The 24740-nt window shown below is 46.6% G+C and overlaps 2 protein-coding genes across 3 annotated transcripts in view; one reads left to right on the top strand and one right to left on the bottom strand.

The window, feature by feature from the left end:
• Nsd2 (nuclear receptor binding SET domain protein 2) overlaps positions 1–1186 on the top strand; it is a 70619-nt gene extending 69433 nt beyond the window's left edge. For both annotated transcript variants that reach the window (XM_038327996.1, XM_038327989.1), the window contains one exon: positions 596–1186. In XM_038327996.1, coding sequence (XP_038183924.1) covers positions 596–867 — 272 coding nt within the window. In that variant the 3' untranslated portion in view covers positions 868–1186. The remainder of the gene's footprint in view (positions 1–595) is intronic.
• Positions 1187–4001: 2815 nt separating this feature from the next.
• On the bottom strand, positions 4002–24356 carry Nelfa (negative elongation factor complex member A). Its single transcript, XM_038348931.1, has 11 exons — positions 24052–24356; positions 13266–13437; positions 11958–12119; positions 9377–9466; positions 7819–7949; positions 7664–7733; positions 7016–7104; positions 6198–6309; positions 5102–5373; positions 4852–4951; positions 4002–4753 (listed from the first exon to the last, which is right to left on the bottom strand). The coding sequence occupies exons 1-11, from the start codon at positions 24259–24261 to the stop codon at positions 4569–4571; spliced, it is 1593 nt and encodes a 530-aa protein (XP_038204859.1). The 5' UTR covers positions 24262–24356; the 3' UTR covers positions 4002–4568.
• Between the last annotated feature and the right edge of the window lie 384 nt (positions 24357–24740).

Raw genomic sequence — 24740 nt, 5'->3', positions numbered from 1 at the left:
AACAGAAACACAAAAGGGCAAGTCAGGGCAGCTGTTGCTATCAGTAGATTCTGCTAGGGACCAACAGCAGTGAGCTGCCCTTGGTGTCTTGTGTAATGCTCCAGCTGGCCTGTATGTATACTGTAGTCTGCAACACTTGTTACCTACCTGGCCTTTGAGCACCAACTACTAGCTTCTCTCTGGCAACTGAAATGCAGTCTCTTGTGTTAATTTGCGCTTATGTGACTAGCCAGTCTTACTTATTTTCGAGGCAGGGTTTCCGTGTACTTTTGGACCCTATCCTGGAACTAGCTCTTGTAGACCAGGCTGGTCTTGAACTCACAGAGATCTGCCTGCTTCTGCTTCCTGAGTGCTGGGATTAAAGGCGTGCACCACTACCGACTGGCTGACTAGCCAGTTTTAAAAGTAATTTCTACTTAGGTATGTTGGTACAAGCAACGCAAGCAGAAGATGACTAGTTCAAGGGAAACATACTTTGTGGATATTAACTCAGTACAAGATCACATGCTTGAGTTCCTTCTGGGCCCAATCTCAACACTTTTCAAGCCCTGAAAACGTTAAAGCTTGTTTGCTGATGGTGTATTTTGTTTTGCAGGGAAGTGGGAATGTCCTTGGCATCACTGTGATGTATGTGGCAAACCTTCTACCTCATTTTGCCACCTGTGCCCCAACTCATTCTGTAAGGAACACCAAGATGGGACTGCCTTCCGTTCCACCCAGGATGGGCAATCCTACTGCTCTGAGCATGACTTGAGGGCAGAATCTGCAAGAAGTACCAAGACTGAGAAACCGTTTCCAGAATCACTGAAGTCAAAGGGGAAGAGGAAGAGAAGACGGTGTTGGCGAAGAGTCACAGAAGGCAAATAGCGCTTGGTCAGATCCAGGGGTGGCATGGGACAGCCAACCCTGCCTGTAATGGGAAGGCAAGCACGGCACTTGCCCCAAGGACCCAGCTCATAATGCTATGACATGTATAGGCCTCCTTGGGTGGGAAGGAGCACCTTCTACCACTGAGCCATCCTCAGCAGCTGTGCTGCGTCTGCACTGATGCTTGTCAGCTGCACACTCAGCGGTCCAGGACAAACAAGCCTTACTACGCAGCATCACCGCTACACTTGAATCTGAGACCCAACGTCAAGGTGCCCTCCCATTTTTATTTTAGATTAAAGTTATGATTGAAGATTAACTGGCATGTGAAATGCTTTTATCTTATCCAAAATGTATAGAATAGAATTTTCTAAAGGTCACTATTAGCTCTATCCTGATGGTTCAAGCTTCTACTCACATACTGCCCCCACTCAGGACAGACTGGGACTCAGGCACTGGGCTATTCCTAATCAGGACTGATCATTATTTTGCTCTTTCGAAACAGCCTATGTTCTTCATACTAATGTGAATTTTTCCCTCAAAGTGCTGTTGCAAGATTCCTCTCATGACTTTCCTTTGTGTGGACTTGACAACCATGATGGCAGTGTGTCCTGTGCAGCAGTGCAGCTGCCTTCATTGTGGCTGTTTCTCTGATGTCTTCTGAACCCACATTCTTGATCCAACATTTGGGGGAAAACCTTGTATATTTTCTTCAATTGGTTTTTCTGTTTCTGGCATTTATTCCCAATATACTTTTGCTAAAACTGTTTCACAAATTATTACCAGCTAAAATGTATTTGAGTTGTCAGGCAGATGTAAAGTATTGAGCAAGCATGGAGGACACGAGGCACACAGCCTGAAGCCTGGACTGATGCTTGCTGATGTGCTCTCCTCGGTGCATCTGTTCGCTGAGCCCAAGCTTCGTTGCTCTTTCCACCAGGGCACCACATGGTCTCATGGTAGACAGGTCTGATGGTACCTGTTTCCCTAAAAGCCCAGCCCAAGGGCTAATTAGATTCTTTGGCAGGCTTCTTTCTGCCTTCTCAGGAGTGTATCTTGGCCCTGGAGAGCTTGGACACTGAGAAAGGAGACCTCATGCATTCCATTGGGAGGAAATGTGTAAGCAATGTAACAGAAATTGGTTTTAGAAAAGCCACAAAGCAAAAAAACTTAAACTCTATCCACTAAGTCCCTAGCACGGTTTGCTACTGATGTCCTGCTGCCTTCCAGCCTTGGAGAACTGCAATCGCCATTGAGAACAGGATTAACCATTCTTAGTAGTCAGGGTTGTGTGTCAGCCATGACACTTGCAAGCCTAGCATGTCATGACCACCCCTTTGCCCCTCTCTAGTAGTAGTCCCCCAAAAGTTAAAGCAGCTTTGCAGGCAGCCTATGGCTTGGCTTCCATAGGCACAAGCCTAGTAACCTCTGGAGACATCTGTTTGAGCAGATGAGACAAGGAGCATTTTTCAGCTTAGAACTCAACCTGGCTCAGACTGTCCTCTTAAAATATTAGATTGGCTCATAAATTTGTCATCTGTGCCCTAAGTTTAGAAGGCTGGTGTGGTGATAGGCCAGACAGCCTCTTCACACGCACACAGCCCCTAGGCCCCAGGGACTCCCCGGGGGTCCATCTTGTTAGTTGTCTACCAGCTTCTTCGAAAGAGCATCAGAACTGGTTTTGCAGCACATTGTGGGGGATCAGATTAACTTTCTTTTTTAATGTTAAGTAAATCTTGGGAATTTTGGTTCCAAATTACTATTTATGATCTTTCTGAAGGAAATATTGTGAATTTTTTAGACAACTTATCTTCCCAAAAAGTATTGAGTAAATAACACTAACTCTGAAAACCAACCGAAGACCATTATACAAATCTGAGTAAAGTAACTCCCGGGGTGATGGTCTTTCCCACAGAAGGGCCAGCTGTGACTCGGGATGTGCCAGGTGCTCTGATGAGCCTGAAAGATGTGTGACTTTCTGAGCATCATCTCCAGTTGTTGTTTTCTTTAATGTGAAGCAAACCAAATGAAACCTGCCCAGATTCCATGTTCCTTAGGCACCTTCAGTATCCAAAAACCAGCAAGCTGTTCCCTATACACGTGTGTGCCTCTGCAGGGTGGCAGCAGCCCAGGGGTGCAAAGCCGGTGTCCATGCCAGCATTGGTCTAAGCGAATGTGGAACTATAGCATTTAAACCTAGGCACCTGTAAGCCAGTGCATTTCAGAGTGACAAGGGTTCCGGTGCTAGTTCCTGAGGCATTTCCTGGCACTGGCACCTAGGACTCCCTGGGTCCCAGGCAGGCACACTCAGGTTGGCATTTCTGATGACTTCCAAGTGATACCTGTAACACGATGTGTGAAGTGCCCATCTTCCAGAGCTACCTTATTTTTAAGAATTAAAGATAGAAATGTTTTGATTAAAGTTAATGCAAACACCTGTCAGTTGCCAAATTTCTTTGTCTACAAAAGAGTGTAGCTGATGACTGTTAGTCAGTAGAATAAACGCTGTGTCCATATGTATCATGGTGTCCCCGTATCCTGTTGAGATGTGAAATGACCTATCAGAAATTAAATTTAAGTTTAAATGTGCCTACTGGTGTCTAAACTTCATACAATATAAAGTCAGGTTCCTTTTAGGAATGCTGGGTACTGTCACCAGGTCTGATAGTGAAGGCTTAAAAACTTGAAGTTTGGGAGGGAGGGGGGAATAATATTGAAATATAGACAAGAATTACCAGTTGGGGGAAAATAGCATTTAAAGTGGAAAGTTGTGTTTGGAAAACTGTATTGAGTATTTTTTTATTAAAAAACTTTAAAGGCCTTTTTCTCACACTTCTTTTATATGGGACTGTGTTTGACTCCTCCAGCTTCCTAGGTGCTATGAACTCAAGGCAGCAGGCTTAGGCCCATTTCCCAGTGCTATGGCTGTGGCCTTGACTTTCCTGTTGCTGCCTTCGACTGTGGCCTCACTCTACCCCCAAGGCTGCCTTGCCCATTACCTACCTGTTTTGTTTCAGGCAGTCTTGTTATCTCCCAGCCCTGCTGCTTCTCCCTCTGGGATTCTGACAGCTGTATAGGAAGGGGTTTGGTCCCAGGGCAGGGAGTCAAGCTAGCTTGAAACATAGCTCTGTGGGTTTTCTTTAGAAAAACTAAACTTTAATACTCATACCATTTTACAATGAAAATAGGTACCCAGAGACAGGTTTGAAATGTTTACAACTGTACAAAAGACATATACAAATCCCTGGCAGGCAGTGGCATCGAGGCTGGTTATAGCCCCCCTCACACCCTAGCCTGTCGGGTGTCACCTTTGGTCCCCTCAGCCTTGTGAGGGAAGGCATGCACAAGCAGAGGAAGTCCTCTCAGCCAGTGCAGTTTTTTAAAGAAAAAAATAAAAAAGGTAAAAGTCTAGCAGGCACTAAAATGAAGTTGTAACTTTTTTGGTTTCGCATTTAAAGTGTAATGTTGAATCAAAAAAAATGTATCTTAATCACACAAAAAAAACTAACCCATTAAAATTTTAAAAAATAAGCCTAAACTCCCCAGAGAAATGACCTAAAACTTAAAACAGCCTGGGGCCCAGTAGTCTGTGGATGGCAGGTATTGGGTGGAACACATCCTTCGGTATCTGCTCAGGTCACTTAGCATAGCCAGCAAAACTTGTCTTCTGGCCTGATGCAGGTCAACAGCAGAGATGGCACTTAGGACACATTGGTCATGGGCTTGTACTTCTTGAAGCGTGTCCACTGGCCTGTGGCGTAGTTCATCTCGAACACTGTGTCCACTAGCATGGTGGTACTGCCCTGGCCGTCTGCCTTGGGCAGATCCTCTGTGTGCTCGCTGAGCTTGATCTGGATCACATCCCCCTGCTCCGGGCATGGGTTCTCTGTAGGGAGCAGGGGCTGCTGGACTGGTGCCTGGGGCCAAGGAACCCATCCCCCACCCCATGGGGGGCACCTCCCCAGGCTAGTAGCACAGACGCACCTCGAGAGCCAGCCATGAAGCCCAGGATGAGGGCCTTCTCTGGCCGAGTGACCTTGTTTGCTGTCTTGAACATCTCCTGGGCAGCAAACATCTGTTCTCTCTGTAAAGAGAGGATGTGGGTGCAGGGGCTGCTGGGCCCACCCATTGACCTTGCCAGGCTCATCCCATAACAACAGCCCCCACCCCCTGCTGCAAACAGGCAAAGCTATGCCATCCACCTAATGGCTATGAATCCTGACAGGGTACTTACCGTGAGAGACAGGTTCTTCTTAGGTTGCTGCTGAACAGGGGCAGGCGCCTGGGTCTGCGGGGCCACCATGGCCACTGGGGGTGTCTGAGCAGTGGGGGTGGCAGCTGGGGGAGTAGTAGGTGTCAGAGGCGAGGTAGGTGCTGCAGGTGTTGGTGTAGCTGGGCTCAGGCCACTGTTATACATAGGTGCTCTTTGTTTAAATTGAGCTGGCAGTGTAGGACTTGGAGCATTGGGCTCCTCAGGGGGTCGGCTGGAATCCCGGGATGGAGGGGCTGCAGGAAGAGCAGGTTTACTAAGGAGAGTTATTCAGGAAAAGGAGTATACTCCAAATCTAGTCATCCCAGTCTCCAGGCTGCCTGCTCCAGACATATTCTGGAGAGACAATAGGCTCAACTCAAATCTTCAGGTTCTGACAGCAATTGTGTCCCATACTGGCCTGCTCTGTCTTGCTCCAATCACTGCTGACCAGAAACCCTTGCTGGCCTTGGCAGCTAGGGACATGTGCCTTGTGCACTACCACCCAGCAGGGCAGAACCTATGTCCTCAGGCATTTCTAGATCCAGAGACTAAGTTATCCAGAACTCTGGTTAGCTCCTGACCTATGACGAGTTCCCTATAAAGTGGGTGCTGGTTACAAGGCACTGGAAAGCAATTCCCCCAAGCCTCGCACCCTTTTTGCTCAGCAGGGCTTCTTAGATGACCCTCAACCCACTAACGAATAGACAAAGCTGAGCCCAATGGAAGCAGCCTCCCTCTCCCGCAAACAGCTGACCAACCTAAGCTATATGTCTGACCCTGAAGGAATTATCCCCTCTGCAGTATCCTTCATCAGAGAAGAAACAATCCTCATGACCCCACCCACCCACCCAGAGATCAAGGTGCCAAAAGTGGCAGTCTTGGCAGCCACTCATGCACTCAAAACAGGACTTCGGGCATATTTCTTGGCCAGGAGGAGTTCCCTCCACGCTGCCTGAGATCAAGAGCCAATGAGACAGGCGCCTTAAAGCTGAGCAGCACCACGTATTCAAGGCTACTTCCTAGGTGCGCATGCTAGGGCAAGTCCTTGTGTGGGCTTAGCATACTGCAGGCTACTCACCTGGAGGAGTCTCAGAGCTGGGGATGTAAGATGAGGCAGGGACCACACTGGGGGTAGAGGGCAGATAACTTGTGGAGGGAAGTGCTGGCTCGCTATTCAAAGACCCAAGTTTCTGGAAGACAGAGGCCATGATCCCTTCAGGCAGATCTCAGGGTTTTAATACACCTCCCAGACAGCCTCCATCAGCCCCTGCCCATCAATGGAGCAGGACGACTCATATCCCCAGGACAGGGACAGTGGCTTCTCCAGGCCATAGGTCCCTGGTTTTAATAATGCTGGACTCCAAACTTAAGCCATGGCTACCACCCCATGGTCCCAAACTGACACCTGGAGAAAGAAGTTCAGCAACGCAATGACCTCAGAGACAGAGACCATAGCATGCAACAGGGCCACACTGCCTCTACACATGCAACCTCTGCACCTATGGCTCTGAAAACCTATTTCTATTTCCACAGACAGCCTCTGGGGAAGAGCTGTGCTGGCTGACTCACCTACATGCAAGACCTGGTCTCCAGGGCACTGGGGACTATACCCACTGGACAGAGAGGAAGATCAGGCGCAGAGGTATGAAGACAGCCCAGGCAGTAATTTCAGTATAAAGCAGGTATTCATTCCAAACACGTGGCTGATGCCAAGTCAGGCTCTGGCTCCCTTTGCCACTCACATACATTTACATACATACACATCTGCATACATGTACACTTTTACAGGACACAGCTTAGTGGCTAGCAATCAGGACAAGGTGGGGCATATTATTTTGACAGTTGAAAGATGTATGTAGCATGCATGCTCATGGCTGCACTGCATGGAAGCCCTACCTGTGTGGACACCAGGCCAGCAGCATAGTCAGGAGTGGCATTTTCAACAACTGTCTCTTCCTTGGTGGGCTTTTCCACCACTTCTGTGTCTACCAATAAAGAGAGTTGGTTAGTGACTCTCTGACCCAGCTCCAGTTCAGAGGTCACAAGTGTCCCCTGGTCTCTGCAGAGAATAAATGTAATCCTAACACTTGGAAAGTTACAAGCTTAAGGCTAGCCTGGACTACAGTGTAAGACCTTGTCTCAAAAGCCATTCCTTCTCTCCACCCCCCCTCCACCCGCAAATAAAAGACTCCTGGGAAAAGTCCCGTTACCACTGTGGTAAGATAAAGCACTCAGGTATACTGGACCCAGAAAGAAACCCCAAAGCCGCCGGGCGGTGGTGGCGCACGCCTTTAATCCCAGCACTCGGGAGGCAGAGGCAGGCGGATCTCTGTGAGTTCGAGACCAGCCTGGTCTACAAGAGCTAGTTCCAGGACAGGCTCTAAAAAAGCTGCAGAGAAACCCTGTCTCAAAAAAACCAAAAAAAAAAAAAAAAAAAAAAAAAAACCCCAAAGCACCGAGATACTACTCAGGCACAACCAACCATAGCACACTACGCTACAGTGCCTCTAACCTCCCTCCAAACTTGAAATGCCCCATACACACCTAAAGTCTTCCTCCTCCTCTTTGCCTCTCGGCCAGCACCAACCGTATTCAGCTCAGAAATATCCAGTAGCTGCCAAAACAAGTACATTCCATACTTAATTATAGAACAAAGAATCAAGACTTGGCCTTGCCAGGGATGAAAAGGGATGTCCCACCTTCACACCCCTTTCTTTCTGCAGTGGTGTCCTCGAAGGTGGTATTGGGGTCCGGTTCCCAGAGGGACTGAAGACGCTGGGTGTGGTGGGACTTCTGAAGGGGGCTTGCTTCGGGATGCCTTTGAGAGGGGCTACAGAAAAGACTGATGTCAGTGGAAACAGCAGCTTTTGAGCACAGGTGGGTTAAACAAGGCTGCTTCTGCCTTGGGGAAGCCTCATACAAATTAGTCTCTCCTATCACATTTTGTGTTTTGTATATTTCATCCCGGGCTAAACAGAACTCGAGGCTGGGCCAAGGGTGGTGGCACATGCCTTTAATCTTAGCACTGAGAGCAGAGGCAGGCATATTTCTGAGTTCAAGGCCAGCCTGGTCCACACAGTGAATTTCAGAACAGCCAGGGCTACACAGAAAAACCCTGTCTCGAAAAAACAAAACAAACCAAACTCAGGGCGGGAACAATGGCTCAGTGGTTAAGAGCATTCTCCTAGAGGTTCAACTCCCAGCCCCTCTGCTAGTTCCAGTCGCAGGGGATCTGGTTCACCCTTCTGGTCTCCAACAGCACTGCATACAGGTGCAGACAAATCCAGACAAAGCACCCATACACATACAATAAAATAATTTTTAAAACAATTAAACAACCACTCAGACTGTTTTTGCCAGGGTCACTGTGGTGAAGGGACACTGGTTCAGACTGTACAAACCTAACATCTCTGAAGGTCTGCTGGGAAGACCCAGGCTTGATACTCTGGAAGTTCACGACTCTTATCCTTTCTGGGAAGGCTGGAGTAATGGAAGATAACAGCTGTCTGTGACACCAGAGACCTTCAGACCTTATAGGACAAGAACTATCCAGCTATTCTCTCTGCCCAGAAAAGTGCCGACACCAATGTATACCTATATACATTTGTTATCGCCTGGGAAGCCTTGTGCTACAAGCTGGTCATCAAACGTGGACACACAGTGATCGTCAGACTTCCCCTTTAAAGAAAAGTTTCTGCAGTGCCGGTCCTCAGGGACAAGGAAAGCAAGGTGGAGCCTATGCTGTGGCAACAAACGGCAGCAAGGGAAGAGCCCCGCCCTGCAGTAATAATGGTAGAATGGTGACCCATACTGTAAACTCTCCACTACTAGCTCTATGTCTGCTTGGGGGTTATGGGAACTTGGTATGCCAAGACACCAGATGAACCTCATTCTATAGCTGTCCTGCCTGCTGGGCCCTGGACATGGTTTGAGGAGTCCTGTCTTCTTGTACTTCACAGAATGCAAAGCAGACATTCATATAGGCACATGCATGAAGAGCCAAACTGCTGTGTGACCCTCCATCTTGGAAACTTGCCCTGAGCGCTCAGCCTAGCCAGCCAGCTGTTACAACTGTTACACCCAGGAGGGCAGCTACAAGTGACAGAGCAACAGCAAATGTTCCTCCAGCTGGTCTGTTGCCGGCTCACCACACACGGCCACCTCCCTCAGGACTCATGTCTGACTCCTTCCTTTCCCATCAAGTCACCCTGCCTGGCAAGCAGCCAGAGCGCTGGCCTGAGGACACACGGAGCTTACTTGTCGTGTCCATCTTGCGGAGCAGCCCCCGGCCCTTGGCGTGGAACGGCACCCCGGCACTTCTCTTCAGCTGCTGGGCTGTCTCAGTGGCTGTGTAAAGAAAGCCACAGGGTCAAGGGTCTCTTAGATCATAGGGCCTCTCAGCCCATAAAGTAACCTCAACAAAAGTGATTCATAAAAATACCCAAGGTAACTTCTTTGTATAACCCAGCAGGAATGCAGTCAGTAATGCACTGACCTTACAGCAAATATTCCTTTAAAAAAACAGGAAGGACTGTTTCCTGGTGATTTGTAAAACAAATACAAATCATTACCTACCTACCCATATAATCTAACATTAAGTGAAAAATTAGTGGAAATTTTTTGCTACTCTGTCAGAGCTTCTAAGAAGTCTATTTTTCACTGGGCAGTGGTGGCACACGCCTTTAATCCCAGCACTCAGGAGGCAGAGGCAGGCGGATCTGAGTTTGAGACCAGCCTGGTCTAGAGAACAAGTTCTGGGCAGTCAAGGCTACCTATTCAGAGAAACCCTGACTCAAAAATACAAAAAAAAAGTTTATTTTTTTTTTTAATTTTCATCGCCATTCCCAGTAGCAAGATGAAACAGAAGGGTGAAGGGTGACAGGAGACATGGGCTACAGCATGTGGGGGCTTTGGTTTCCTTGGCGGGAAAGAAGGAAGTGGACAACTGCTCACTGCATGGCTTCTGGGGTGCCAAGTCTCATCCTGGGTGCCTGTTTCTAGGTGTTTCTGAGGATACACTGATGGGGCAACAGTTAGTTAAGACCAACTTAATTTCCACTATATCTCCTCCAAAAGGGCACTGCACTCGCCTGTAGCCATAATTCAATCCACTGAGGCCTTCCCTTTGCTCTGGTAACCAAAGCTTGTTTTGGGACAGATCCTGGCGGCAACAGATGGACAGAAAACAGAAAAAAGTCTGTCCCCTGGGATGGCCCTGACTTGGCTGCCTGTCTTCATCTGTGGACTCTCAGACCCCTGCCCAACCCTGCTCCATTCACCAGGGACTCTTGTAGCCATGGAAGGACTAACACCAGGGCTAGTATAGCAGGCGTGTTTTCTCTTCTTGTGTCCCTTAACAGGAAATGTTAAATTTCCCTCTTAACCGCACTGGCTTTCTAAAGTGATGACCTAAGCCAAGAAAATACCACTGATGGGGCACTTGAGATCGCAGCAAGATAGAGTCTTCCATTAGCACAGAGTGGATGCCAACTGTGAAAGAGCTCAATGTTAAAGAAAAGCCGTAATAAAACAATATCAAACAATAAACCCACCACTTGTAAGCATATGTTCACGGAGTAGCTTGACACAAGCTTAAATACAGCCAAGACTGTGTTTGGAAGTGGAAACATCACAGCCACCTGCTGCACCCAGAGGAACCTGGAGCCTGAGAGGGGTTGGCATCTCACAGGTCCCTGCAGCCATCTTTACAGGAGGCCCAGGCCTCACAGAGTTCTACATAAGTCTGAGAAAGAAACAGATTATCCTGGAGTGGCTCGGGAAAGCTGCAGGGTTAGACTGAAGGCAGTGGCCGTGCTACTGACTGTCGACAGCAGAGACCTTTCAGAGCAGCTCAGTCGGCCTGCACCACAGCTACCAGGCAGCACAGACCGCAGCCACTGACACAGCCGGCTCCAGGCTCTTCTCAGATTCCTCCAAACCATACTTGCTGGGCTTGGTGCAGGTCTGGGATCCCAACACTCAGCAGGCTGAGGCAGGAGAAGGCAGAACTCAAGCCAGCTTAGGCTACCCAGTGAGACTGTATTCCAAAAACAAAACAAAAAACCAGAGCTATTTACAAACTTTAGTAAATGTTAACTGTACAGCTAAAAGAACAGTTTATGACCCGGGCAGTGGTGGCACACACCTTTAATCCTAGCACTCAGGAGGCAGAGGCAGGTAGATATCAGTGAATCTGAGGTCAGCCTGACCTACAAAGCAAGATTCAGGACAGCCAAGGCTACAGTTTATGGAAATTTATGGGTTTTTTTTTTATTTTTAATCCTTTTCATTTGTTGGGCTCTTGTTTGTATTGTTTTGCTAAAATGAGGTTTTGAGCTGGATATGGTGGTGGCCCACACCTTTAATTCCAGCACTCAAGAGGCAGAAGCAGACGGATCTCTGAGTTCAAGGACAGGCTGGTCTATAGAGCTAGTTCCAGGACAGCCAGGGCTATAACAGAGAAACCCTGTTAGTCTGAGCTCAAGTGATCTTTCTGCCTTAGTATCTCAAGCAGCAGTGACCCAAGTACACAATACACCCAACTTAAAACCCATACTTCAATGTTATTTAGCTAAAGAACACTTTCTCCAGCAAGTAAGTGCCTTCTACACAAACCGTTGTAAGACATGATTTAGGAAAGCACTTAATGAAATCCTTCAACCTCTTCTATAATAGAGACCAGATCAGGACACAAGCGGTAGTCTCGTATCCCGTCTTGGCCGGCAGAGTCTACGTTGTGAGATTACAGGCACCACACTTGAATGCGTGTTTCTAAACAACAGTGACCTCACACAGAAAGACAGCACAGAGAGAGCGGGGTTGTAACCCGGGTACTCACACTTCTGTAGCAGCTCTGCCCGCAGAGTGGCACTCTTGGGCTTCCGCTTCAACTGAAAATGCTTCACTGGTGGGGTGAGGGGCCCGGCAAGGGTGGTCAGGGCACTCTTGTTCAGGTACTGGCACTCCAGTGGCAGCATGGCAGATGCCTCACACTCGCCCACTGTGGAAAGCCAGAGTGTCACGGAAGTCAGAGCCCGTGCACCAGGGAGCTCAGGCTGTTTGTGACCCTCACAGCTCACATGCCAATGGCTCCATGCAGGCTTTCATTTTACAGGCATGGCAGCTTTCTGCTTTGGTTTCAACCCCTGTAGTTCCCACCATTCCAGTCCCACCATTTCTAGAACCCAAGATCATCCAAGTGGGTCAGGAACAAATGATAGGCCTGCCACCCTAGAGGAAGGCTCATCAGACTCTCCAGCGGCGTTTTAAAAACAAGAAATGCTAGAAGACAAGGATTCCTCACTTATGTCAACTACAAGCCATGGGACTGCAGAGGTGCAGGAACCACAGCATACTGTGTAGAGCAGCATGGAGAGCAGTAGCCCGTGTCCTAACGACTGGGCAGCCTCAACACCAGGAAAGCCCTCCCACTTTAACTACAGAGCACCGGTGGTTGGTCACCCTAGACACTGCTCAACCGCGGTCTTAAAAAACTACCCATGTGTGCCCCTGATTCAGTGTGCTCACCAAGCGGTCAGAGCCTGAAAAACTCCAAAGAGTTGCCCCAGTCAGTTACATAACAAGAGAAGTAGATTCATGAGAAGTTGCTTCATCCTTCTGCTCCCAGAAGAATCAGCTACCCCAGCAATGGGGATGTGTGACCTGTGCAGGCCAGTGTTCCTAGACTGCAAATAAAAATCAAAACCCCAGAATGTACTAGGGCCTCACAAGCAGCCATGTAGGGGTATATAGCCTCAAGCCTTTATTTTCCAAAGAAGGAGAAGGCACCAAAGGCGTGGAGACTCCTACTGTCACTTCTCTAAAACCACCTCAAGTTCTAGCAACTTATTTGTTGATTTTTCTTTATGATTCTGTATTCATTATGTAGAACAGAGAGAATGTTTTAGGTTCTGAAGACATAACGTGCAGCGTTCAACCCTCACGGAGCTTACGGAGAGACAGCAAGTACACCATGGATGAGTCATCTGAATACAGACGTAGCATGCAGGAGACAGGGCTGTGTGAGTCAGACTGCAGCATGAGGAAGGAGCGCCACAGCACGCCACACCTACAGTGTGATATGGACAACCCAATTCTAAAGTGAGACCCACTTCTTCCCATTGTAAAATAAAGCCAGACTACTTACCTTTTTCTCTAAGTTCTCCTAGGATGTCTTGAACATTGGGGTTCTGCTCCTCAAGGTCTAGATTCAGTGAGCCCGTGTCAGGAAAGGATTTCAGAATGTCAGCAACCATAAGGACCCAGGGGTCTGAGTCCAGGGTAGCCAGTTGGATAATATCCATCAGAGCGCCCTTCATCTGCCAAGACAGAAGATGCCAATTACATGCTATAAAAGTTCCCAGCCCCGCTTCCCCTCCTGGAACAGTGACAGCTTCAAATGCCTCCTGCCACGAATCTACCCATTTTCACACTGACCTCTGGGTGGCCTGTGACAGTAATCACTGTGATAACCTGTCGGGGAATATTACTTTAACTATGTAAAGGTGCATTACTTTTGTATATGCTGCATTTGTTTAATTATGTAAAGATGTGTCTGCTATTTCACTTCGGCTAAGGCACCTGACTGATCTGAAAAGCTGAGCAGCCAATAGCTAGGAAGAAGAGAGATAGGTGGGACTGGCAAGCAGAGAAAGTAAGTAGGAGGAATCTAGGCTCAGGAGAAAAGGAGAAAAGAGAAGGATGTGTCAGCTAGCCAGACATGGAGTAACTAGGGAAGTAGGACATACAGAAGAAAGGTAAAATAAACCCCAAGGCAAAACGTAGATGAAGAGAAAGAAACAGGTTAATTGAAGTTGTAAGAGCTAGTGGGACAAGCATAAGATAAGGCCGAGCCGTCATAATAATAAGTCTCTGGGTCATGATTGAGGAGCTGGTTGGTGGCCCCGAAGCCTGTTACACTTAGTGTTCCAAATTTCCACATAGAGCCTGAGAAAGCTGAAAAGAGAGAGAGAGAGAGAGAGAGAGAGAGAGAGAGAGAGAGAGAGAGAGAGAGAGAGAAGAAAAAGAGGATACAGCTCCTTTAAGAGGCTCTGCAGAACCAACAAGCTAAGTAAAATCACCTGCCACAGTCCCAGGCACCAACACCCCAGGGTTGGGGCAGCTGAATGCAACTCCTGTTGAGACTGAGCAGCAGCCTTCAGGCTGGCTGTAATGGACCCAAGGAAGGAGCAGAGCCAGTCACCAGGGCCACACAGCAGTAGCTTAAGGTTTGTTCACACAGTCAGATGGAAGAAAAAAACTCTAAATAGGTTACAGTGTGTTTAAAAGTGTGCAAAATGGCTCAGAAGTTAAGAGCACTGACTGCTCTACTAGAGGTCCCGAGTTCAATTCCCAACACCCACATGGTGGCTCACAACCATCTGTAATGAGATTTGGTGCTCTCTTCTGACATACAGCCAGGACACTGTATACATAATAACTAACTAAATCTTTAAAATAATAATAAAGTCTTTAAACAGAGAGTAAAGCAACCAACAGGCACATAAAGGTGGGAAATAGAGAGTCTGGATCCTATGATGTTGACTTTGAATTTTTTGAATGCTGATGAATAACCACAGATGCTGAGACAAGGGATTGTGAAAGGAACTGCTGAATTAAACCAGCCTAAATATGCTGTAATGATGTTTAATACCATTAGTTTATAAAGAAGATCCTTTGGCCTGCAGCGAAGCAGGACAGAGCCAGGTGGGAAATCCAACCAGATATACGGGGAGAAGAGCGGAGTTGGGCAGAGGTACTAGAGAACAGGTAAGGATGAAGCCACATGACAAATTACAGATTAATAGGAATGGGTTAACAATGTGCAAGAGTTAGTAAGCAGTAAGTTTGAGAATTTGCAAAAAGGTTTGTAATTAATATTATACCCCTGAGTGATTCTTTTAAAAGTAGCTGCAGGACCAGGCAGGACAGAAAAGCATGTTTACAAGATACTTTAGGGATACCTTCACTTTAAAATGGAATTCAGAAAATGTATTGTGTTGGGGAAGACATTATGCTTTTGTTTCCTTAAGAAACAAAAGACTGTGGATTCCTTCAAGACTGATAGAAATCAGGTTTGGTCTGGGTAGGCCTCCTGAAAATTTTGGCTACAGACATAAAGAAGTAAACCAAGAAAAAGTACATGACAGGTGACATATGCTGAACAGTTCTAAGACTGGACAACAAAAGTTACAGCTACTTTTCCCAGGAGTTGACCTTTACCTCAATTTCCTCAGGGTCCCCTGAAGATGTCATCATCCTCAGGCAACAGGAAGCAGTCAAGAGAACACAACACCCACATAACACCCACATTCCCAAGAGGTGGGGTAGGTGAGCTTTGGTCATTTAGTGGGTTATGGATGTTTGTCACTGTGTAAGGGGGTTAGAGGAATATAGGGTAAAAAGACAACTATTAACCTCAAATATTTTACATTGGTATGAATTATGGTATAGTAATACAAATTTTAATATATTTTGTTATACTGTATGTTGTTTAGGGTATTATGTTTATGCCACTCATGTAAAAATGCAGTTAGTCATCTATAATAATCAAACTTGTGGTCATGTTAGGCATGTTTCAAGATCAAACATTTTTAGATAGATGATGTTCAAACATTTCAGAGACTTACGGAATATGCATCTAAGACGTTTAATAACCTAAGGCTTTTTGTGACAGCAAGACCCATCTGATCTGGCAGCACCACTTTACTTCAGAAAAGGATGATGGGCATCAAAGAACCTCCATATGGAGTTCGCTTTCATTGTGGCAAAGCTAGCCGCTAAGCAAGAAACTGCCTCGCCTCAACTGCTGACAGTAACTGCTGTGAAATCTACACAAGTAGGACATACAGGAAATGACTGCTAAACTTTGCCAAGACAAGGTACGTCAGTTCTTCAAATTTCTTGTTTCATAGAAAAGTCTGCCAGGTATTCTAAGCCTATAGACCAAGGATGGACTCCCCGACACTGCAGAGGAATCCAGGCAGCCAGATGCGTCTGTCATTTCTATAGTCTTAGAAGTGACTTGCTGGTGTGGATTATTTTAACTATATAAAGATGTGTTACATTTGTTTATGCTGAGGAATATTATTTTAACTGTGAAAAGGTGTGTTACGCTTGTTTATGCTGCCTTTGTTAACAATGAAAATATGTGTTACATTCGTTTCTGCTGTATTGTTTAATTATGTAAACATGTGTTGCACTTTTTTCACCTTGCCTGCCTAAGTCACCTGATTGGTCTAATAAAAACCTAAACGTTCAACAGCTAAGCAGGAGAAGGATAAGAAGGGCTGGAGAGCAGAGAGAAAAATAGGAAAAATCTAGGCTTAGAGAGAAAATGGAGAGAACGAGGGAGAAAGAGAGAGACACACGGGCCAGTCAGCCAGGCAGCTGCCAGACAAGGAGAAAGCAAGAAAAGTAGAACAGACAGACATGCAAGAGAGAGGGAGAGGGAGGAGAGGGGGGAGAGGGAGAGGGAGGAGAGGGGGGAGAGGGAGAGGGAGGAGAGAGAGGGGAGGAGAGGGGAGAAAGGGAAAAGGGGGAGAGGGGGAAGAGGGGGGAGAAGGGGTAGGGGAGAGGGGGAGAAGGGGTAGGGGAGAGGGGGAGAAGGGGTAGGGGAGAGGGGGAGAGGGAGGAGGAAAGAAGGGAGAGGGAGAGGAGGGAGAAGGAGAGGGGGGAGAGGAGGGAGAGGAGGGAAAGGGAGGAGAGGATGGAGAGGAAGGAGAGGGGGGAGGGGGGAAAAGAGGAGAGGGGGGAGAGGGGGGAGAGGAAGAGGGAAAGAAGGGAGAGGGAGAGGGAGGGGGGGGGAGGGAGAGAGGTAAAAAGCCGCAAGGCAAAATGTAGATGAAGAGAAATGTGAAGTTATAAGAGGGACAAGCATAAGATAAGGTTGAGCATTCGTAACTGATGAGAAGTCTCTGATTTGGGAGCTGGTTGGCAATCCAAGAAAGCCCGCTACAGAGTACCTTCCTATCCAGGAGCAGCACTTCCATTTCTGTTGTCTCTGCAATCATCTGCATGCTTACACAAGGTATCCTTACTTCCCAGCCATACATTACGGTGTTAGCAACTCCAACTAATTCTGCATCCCTCACTGATTCACTGAAACACCTTTCTCTTTGATGAAACTGGTTGAAAACCCCAGACCCTGAATTTCCTGTAAACAACTTGTTATGCTTGCAGCTGCTCTGAGCAAAACAACTTGTTTTCCTGTGTTGCATCTGCTCTGAACACCGGACCCTCAGGAGTTCCTGAAGAAGTTCCTTCCATGACAGACTTTATAAACTCAAGCTGAAATAAGTGACTCCCTAAGAGGTTTTTAGTTATGGTATCTTTTTAAAGAATCATTCATTCATTTATTATTGTAGAATGTTCTGCCTGCATGTATCCCTGCAGGCCAGAAGAGGACCCCAGATCTCATTACAGATGGTTGTGAACCACCATGTGGATGCTGGGAATTGAACTCAGGACAACTGGAAGAGCAGCCAGTGCCCTTACTAGTGAGCCATCTCTCCTGCCCTGGTTATGGTATCTTATTATAGTGATAGAAATCAAACTAAGACAACAATATATTAGTTACTTTTCTATTGTTGTGATGAATATCATGACCAAGGCAATTTACAGAAGAAGAATTTACTTGGCTTTAGGGTTCCAATATTAAAGTCCACCATGGAGGGAGGAGCGGCAGCAAGAAAAAAACACACGGCTGGAGCAGAGCTAAGTGTTCACATCCTCAACCACAATGACGAAGCAAAGAACGAACTTGAAATGGTCAGAGTCTTTAAAATCTTAAAGCTCACCCCACCCCCAGTGGCATACTTCATCTAGGAAGGCCACACCTCCTAAGCATCCCAAAGCTGTGCTACTAACTGGGAGCCAAGTATTCAAATCCCAGAGCCTATGAAGGACATCCTCATTCAAATCACCCCCAACACTCACACCAAGAAAAAAGATAACTAAGCTAGTATTAATGTCAGATAAAAACTGTGACAAAGGCCAGACATGGTGGTTTATTTCTTTAATTCCAGCACACAGGAGACAGAGACAGATGGAGCTTTGTGAGTTTCTGGCCAGTCATGGCTGCACCGTGAGTGAGACTCTGTTATTAAAAACAAACATAAAGGACCTAAGGGCCAGCAAGACAGTGTAGCAGTGAGTAAAGACTTCCCACTAAGCCTGACAAGCAGAGTTCAATCTTTGGAAAAAGCCTACTCCCACAAGGTATTCTGTGACCTCCACATATAAAGTGTGCAACATAATAAATAAACGTAATAAAAATTAAATAAGGGGAGATAATCTTTATGAACACTTATTTTTAAAAGACCTAAGGAAAAACATTGACAAATACTCAGATCTCCACCTGCTCCTCAGTTCACAAGGTAACGGCAACAACTACCAAGTTATACATACCTATTAACACGAACCTAAAATATACAAAGCAACAGCTGATATGGAGGAACAGGCGAATTCAGGATGCTACAATGGGGAGATCAACAGTATAGTAGATCATGAGTACAGTAGGGTAAGAAAAGAAACCAATAAATCCCAGTTACATAGAGAACAGTCACAACAAGATCTCCGCCCAGAGCCAGGTGTTTGCCTTTAATTCCAGCACTCAGGAGGCAGAGACAGGTGGATCTCTGTGAGTTCCAGGCTGGCCTGGTCTACAGAGTTGAGTTCCAGGACAGTCATGACTACGTAGAGAGATCCTGTCTCAAAAGACAAAACCACCATCAACAAAAAGAAGACTATCTCAGCCCAGGTGCTATTCAGACTTCTTACCTAATGTATTTCTATATATCATTAGCACATAAAATATGAAATATATGAATATAGGCGAATCATAGAACTTAATGATGATTCTAAATAACTGCCCAAACCTCCTCTAAGCTACAAGACTAATATATATATATATATATATATAGTGCGTGTGTGTGTGTTTGTGTGTGTTTTAATACAGCTTCTCTTTGTAGTCCTGGCTGTCCTGAATCTTGTTCTATAGACCAGGCTGGTCTCAAACTCAGAGCTCTGCCTACCTCTGCCTCCCAAGTGCTGGGATTAAAGTCTTGTGCCACCACCTCCCAGCAAAGTTCTATGCTATTAAGACTATTTACCCTGTTAGCTGAGAGTCTGGCTCAGCTGGTAGAGTACTTGCCAAGCCAAGTCTGAGTCTGCATTCAGATCCCCATACCCACATAAGAGCCTTGCTCAGTGGCTACACAGCTATAATCCAGCACTACAGAGGTGGGGACAGGAAGAGCCCAGGAGTATGCTGTGAGCAACTGAGGCAGACACCTAATCTGGACTCTGGCCTCCAAATGCACGTATGCACATATACTTTCACAGATGTACTCATATGAATGAACATGTAAACACAAAGAGACTGACAGATACAAGTGCTAGGGATTAAGAAAAGCTGAAGTCATTCCTGAGGTGAGGTGAGGTTTTACCTGTATGTCACTGCTACAGGATATCTGATCACACTGTGAGCCCTGAGTTTGCCTTATTACTGGAAAAACCTATTTCTAGTGTGGTGCGGCTCAGTCCTTGCACACACCTTTAAGTCAAGCTTTCTGCTTGAATAATGTAAACAGGATTAAATAAAGTCAACCACAGATCAAGAGGTAGAGCAAGCAACCAATTGACAGGAAGTGAACATAGTATTATTAAGAAACCGTAGAGTCTTCACAGACCTCGAAAGAACGGTACTCAACTTCTTATGGAAAAGCAAAAAACCCAGGATAGCCAAAACAATCTTGTACAATAAAAGAACTTCTGGAAGCATCACAATCCCTGACTTCAAACTCTACTACAGAGCTACAGTACTGAAAACAGCCTGGTACTGGCATAAGAACAGACAGGAGGACCAATGGAACCAAATTGAAGACCCGGATATCAATCCACACATCTTTGAACACCTGATTTTTGAAAAAGAAGCAAAAAATATCAAATGGAAAAAAAGAAAGCATATTTAACAAGTGGTGCTGGCATAACTGGTACATCAACATGTAGAAGAATAAAAACAGACCCATATCTATCACCATGCACAAAACTCAAGTCCAAATGGATCAAAGACCTCAACATAAAGCCAGCCACACTGAACACATTGGCATAGGGAACCACTTCCTAAATATAACCCCAGCTGCACAGACACTGAGAGAAAAAATTAATAAATGGGACCTCCTGAAATGGAAAAGCTTCTGTAAAGCAAAGGACATGGTCAACAAAAAAAGACAAAACGACAGCCTACAGAATGGGAAAAGATCTTCACTAACCCCATATCAGACAGAGGTCTGATCTCCAAATTTTACAAAGAACTCAAATGAAATTGGTCACCAAAAGAACACATAATCCACGGGGGCTGGAGAGATGGCTCAGCGGTTAAGAGCATTGCCTGTTCTTCCAAGGTCCTGAGTTCAATTCCCAGCAACCACATGGTGGCTCACAACCATCTGTAATGAGGTTTGGTGCCCTCTTCTGGCCTGCAGGCATACATGCACACAGAATATTGTATGCATAATAAATAAACAAACAAATAAATAAAAAATACATCATCTTAAAAAAAAGAACACATAATCCAATAAAAAAATGGGGTACAGACCTAAACAGAGAACTCTCAACAGAGGAATCTAAAATGGCTGAAAGACACTTAAGGAAATGTTCAACATCCTTAGTCATCAGAGAAATGCAAATCAAAACAACCTGAGATTCCATCTTACACCTGTAAGAATGGCCAAGATCAAAAACACTGATGACCACCAGAGATGGAGAAAACGAGTTATTCCATGACATAACTAAATTTACCTATCCACTAATTCAGCCTACAGAAAGTACTAGAAGGAAAACTCCAACCCAAGCAAATTAGTTGCACCCACTAAAACAAAACCAACTGCTGTAGGAATTCCTTCAGCCAGAGGCCTTTCAGTTAGAAACCTACTTGGGGGTGGCCTCTTCTACTTTAAATGCTGATGTAAAGAGTGTGTTTGCACTCTTCCGGCTGCTGGATTCAGTTTGTTTCCCAATTCGTGCAGCGGCTGTGATCTGTAAATCTATCCCTAAATAAATAACCCTTTATTATACTAAAAAAAAAAAAAATACTGATGACAACTTATGCTGGAGAGGTTGTGGGGAAAGGGAACACTCCTGCATTGCTGGTGGGAATGCAAGCTGGTACAACCCCTTTGGATGTCAGTGTGGTGATTTCTCAGAAAATTAGGAAACAGCCTTTCTCCAAGACCCAGTCGGGCTGAGATGGCTCAGAGGTTAAGAGCACTGGCTGCTCTTCCAGACATCCTGAGTTCAATTCCCAGCAACCACATGGTGGCTCACAACCATCTGTACTGAGATCTGGCGCCCTCCTCTGGTGTGCGAGCATACATGGAGGCAGAATGTTGTATACATAATAAATAAAACTTTAAAAAAAAAAGACCCAGTAATTACCACTTTTGGGTATATATCCAAAGGATGCTCAATCGTGCCACAAGGACATGTGCTCAACTATGTTTACAGCAGCTTTGTTTGTCATAGCCAGATCCCGGAAAAAACCTAAATGCCCCTTGACTGAAGAATGGATAAGGAAAATGTGGTACATTTACACAATGGAGTACTACACTGCAGAAAAAATAATGACATTTTGAATTTTGCAGGCAAATGGATGGAGCTAGAAAACATTATTTTGAGTGAGGTAACCCAGACACTGAAAGACAATTATCAATATACTCACTCATAGGTGGTTTTTAAACATAAAGCAAAGGAAACCAGCCTACAAACCACAATCCCAGAGAACTTAGACAACAATGCGGACACTAAGAGAGACTTACATAGATCTAATTACATGGGAAGTAGAAAGACAAGAAAATCTAGATGTGAAGTAGAAAATAGAAAGACAAGATCTCCTGAGTAAATTGGGAGCATGGGGACGTTGGGGGAGGGGAGCAGAGAAAAATGTAGAGCTCAATCAAAATCAATAAAAATCAATCCAAAAAAAAAAAAAAAAGAAAGAAAGAAACCATAGGAAGTAAGAGGGAGTCAGGAGGACAGACAGAGAAACATAGGAAGTAGAAGGGAGGGGCATTCAGTTGGAAGAGAGGTTTTGAGATGGCTTGGAGAAAGGCTTCTGGGATGTCAGCTGAGAAGGAAGGTCAGCTTTCTCTGCCTCTCTGAGCTAGGAGGCTTTCACCCAGCATCTGGCTCCAGACTCTTTATTGGTAAAATTGAACAATTGAGATTTTGTTAAAAACATGTCACACACCAAGACACGCTGACAATAAAGTGACAGGAAGTAGCTAACACATTATTAGCACAACCAGAAATGACTTTAAAAAAAAAAAGCTCAAACACCCACAGCAGAAGCAACAAAGACAGTCTGCAGGTGGTGCCGGACCGTTCCAGAACCACACTGCAGAGCAACTCTCAGCTTCACAAAGCACCTGTCCTGGCCCATGAGAGAAGGGGGTTCACAGCACAGTGCTAACAAGACCACAGGGAAGGAGACACAATCACCAACTGGCCAAGAACCAAGAGCTTCATCCCAAAAGCTACGCCACAGCTGAGAAACAGCTGCGGCATGTCACCAAAGACAGGAGCCAGCATTTATTAAAAAGAATATTTCTCCAAAGCGACAAGTCAAGAAAAATAGACAATCATAGAAAAACAAAACAAAACTGAACAACTCACAAAAAAGAAAGCCAAACAGAAAAATAAGCAGACGGCAATATTCAACCAAACATTGAGGAATATCTACACATTTACTTGCCCTACATATTTTAGCATTATTTGACAATATCACTTGGAAAAGCCCACTTGCCATAATCCTGCTTCCACCTACAATTCCACGTCTAGAAAACTGAGCACTCTAAAAATCACTTGAACATGTAAAGCCGGTGCCAGTGACAACTGAACAGGTTAACAGGAAACAAAAACACGAATGAACTAGACACAGCCTAATCATCCATATGCGGTGTGCTCGGAGAACGGAAGACCATAATGCACGAAAATCAAACCGCAGCAACTCGGATGAATCTGTCCAGGTGTCTCCCGACAGAAGACACACCCACACCACCCCCGAAATTTTGTATGTAACATGGCAACATGCTGCCATTCTAAGTTCAAATGACGCAAAACTAAATACTCGTGCTAGGCATGTACACACAATCTACAATCCTGCGTATGATAGACAGACAGATGTGGGGACTGCTCTTGTGGGGAAGAGAGGGAAGCATGGACGGGCTATAGAGAATCCACCCTTGTTCTCTTGATTGGAACAGATAACGAGTAGGTCGTTTAGCGATCAGTATTTGATGAACTGAAAAAACATGTAGCTTTGGTTTTTGGCGCAACAAAGACCAAAACCAACCTTAATGATATAACAGTAGCCAGAAATGTTTAAAAACTAGGGTGCTTCGCTGAGGTGGCCCAGCTCTGCAATCCCAGCCCTCCAGATAGTGATGCAGGAGGATACCAAGTACGAGGCCACCCTGGGCTACACAGTGAGACCTTGGACACATATCGTTTGTGCACATGTTTGCAGGGCATCGTATATTTTGCAGAGATGCAACGTGGAGTAAGAATGCACTGAAACAGACGACAGAATAGAGGAAGCTAAGCAGACTGACACTCCGTGAGGCAAAAGCAACAAAATTAAGGTCAGCGGTCCCTTGAAAAGTTACACTAAGCGCCCCAAACCAAGGGGTAGCTTCGGAACTGCGGCGTCCAGTGCTCCGCTCCGGGCCAGCTCGGCTGGGGGCGGTTCGGGCCTTGGGCCCACGATCCCCGCCCGCAGACAGCGTCCAGCAGCGGAAGGCACTACGGCGTCGGGCCGGGTGGGGAGCCCCGGCGGCGCCCACCCGGAGATGCGCGCGGCCAGCGGGAACAAGGAAAGGCACGGCGCCAGTGCCGGCTGGAGGCGGGAGCTGCGCTCCGGCCCGCGCCCTCACCTCGTCCACCGTGCGGCGCGGAAGATGCAGCGTCCCGAGGAGCAGCTTGAGTTTCACGGCCGAGGAGAGGCGGTGGAAGCAGAGGCGGATGTTATCGATGACCGCGGCGGTGAGCAGGGACGCGATGCTGGGCGGCGCCCACAGCTCGTCCGTAGCGCCCAGCTTGTTGTGTAGCCACAGGCCCGTGTCGCTCTCCCTCATGGACGCCATCTTGGCGGCAGCGGCGAGCGCGAGCCGGCATCTTACGCGGACGACTACGCGTCCCCAGCGAGGACCCCCAACATGGCGGCTCCCGTGGGCGCGGGGCGGGGCCTCGAGCGCCGGACAAGCGCAGTGGCGGACGGACGCGCCCTCCCGAGGCTTCTAGCGGAAGCGCGAGAGGGTGAGCGTTAAGGCGCGGAGAGGAAGCCTGTGGGTTTCCGTATCGCATCATGGCGGCGCCCAGGCGGGAACCGGGCAATGACGTAGTCTGTCGCATCCGAGCGCGATCAAGGTGCTCCTGAGACGAGGGTTAGCGCTCTGTTTCACGTCCGCTGCTCAGCGGGCGCAGATCTGCAGAAGTTGCTGGCCTCGTTTCTCACAGCCTCGCTTCGCAGCCTCTTCCCGTTACCCATCCTGCAGGCAGTGCTGCGATGGGACCTTTAAAGTTATTTATATTTTTATATAAAAATGGATCTTGGGGATGAATG

This window comes from Arvicola amphibius, chromosome 1 (genome assembly GCF_903992535.2).
Source record: "Arvicola amphibius chromosome 1, mArvAmp1.2, whole genome shotgun sequence".
NCBI lineage: Eukaryota > Metazoa > Chordata > Mammalia > Rodentia > Cricetidae > Arvicola > Arvicola amphibius.
Note: the sequence above shows the minus strand (reverse complement) of the source record. Positions and strands in the feature narration are given on the sequence as shown.

What these genes read in the sequence shown, in the direction of transcription:
- Nelfa (XM_038348931.1), bottom strand. Translation starts at nt 24,261, where the DNA reads ATGGCGTCCATGAGGGAGAGCGACACGGGCCTGTGGCTACACAACAAG. An exon ending in CGCGCCGCACGGTGGACGAG is followed by an intron (nt 13,438 to 24,051) that starts GTGAGGGCGCGG and finishes CTGTCTTGGCAG; the next exon opens with ATGAAGGGCGCTCTGATGGA. An exon ending in CCGCAAGATGGACACGACAA is followed by an intron (nt 7,950 to 9,376) that starts GTAAGCTCCGTG and finishes TCTTTTCTGTAG; the next exon opens with CCCCTCTCAAAGGCATCCCG.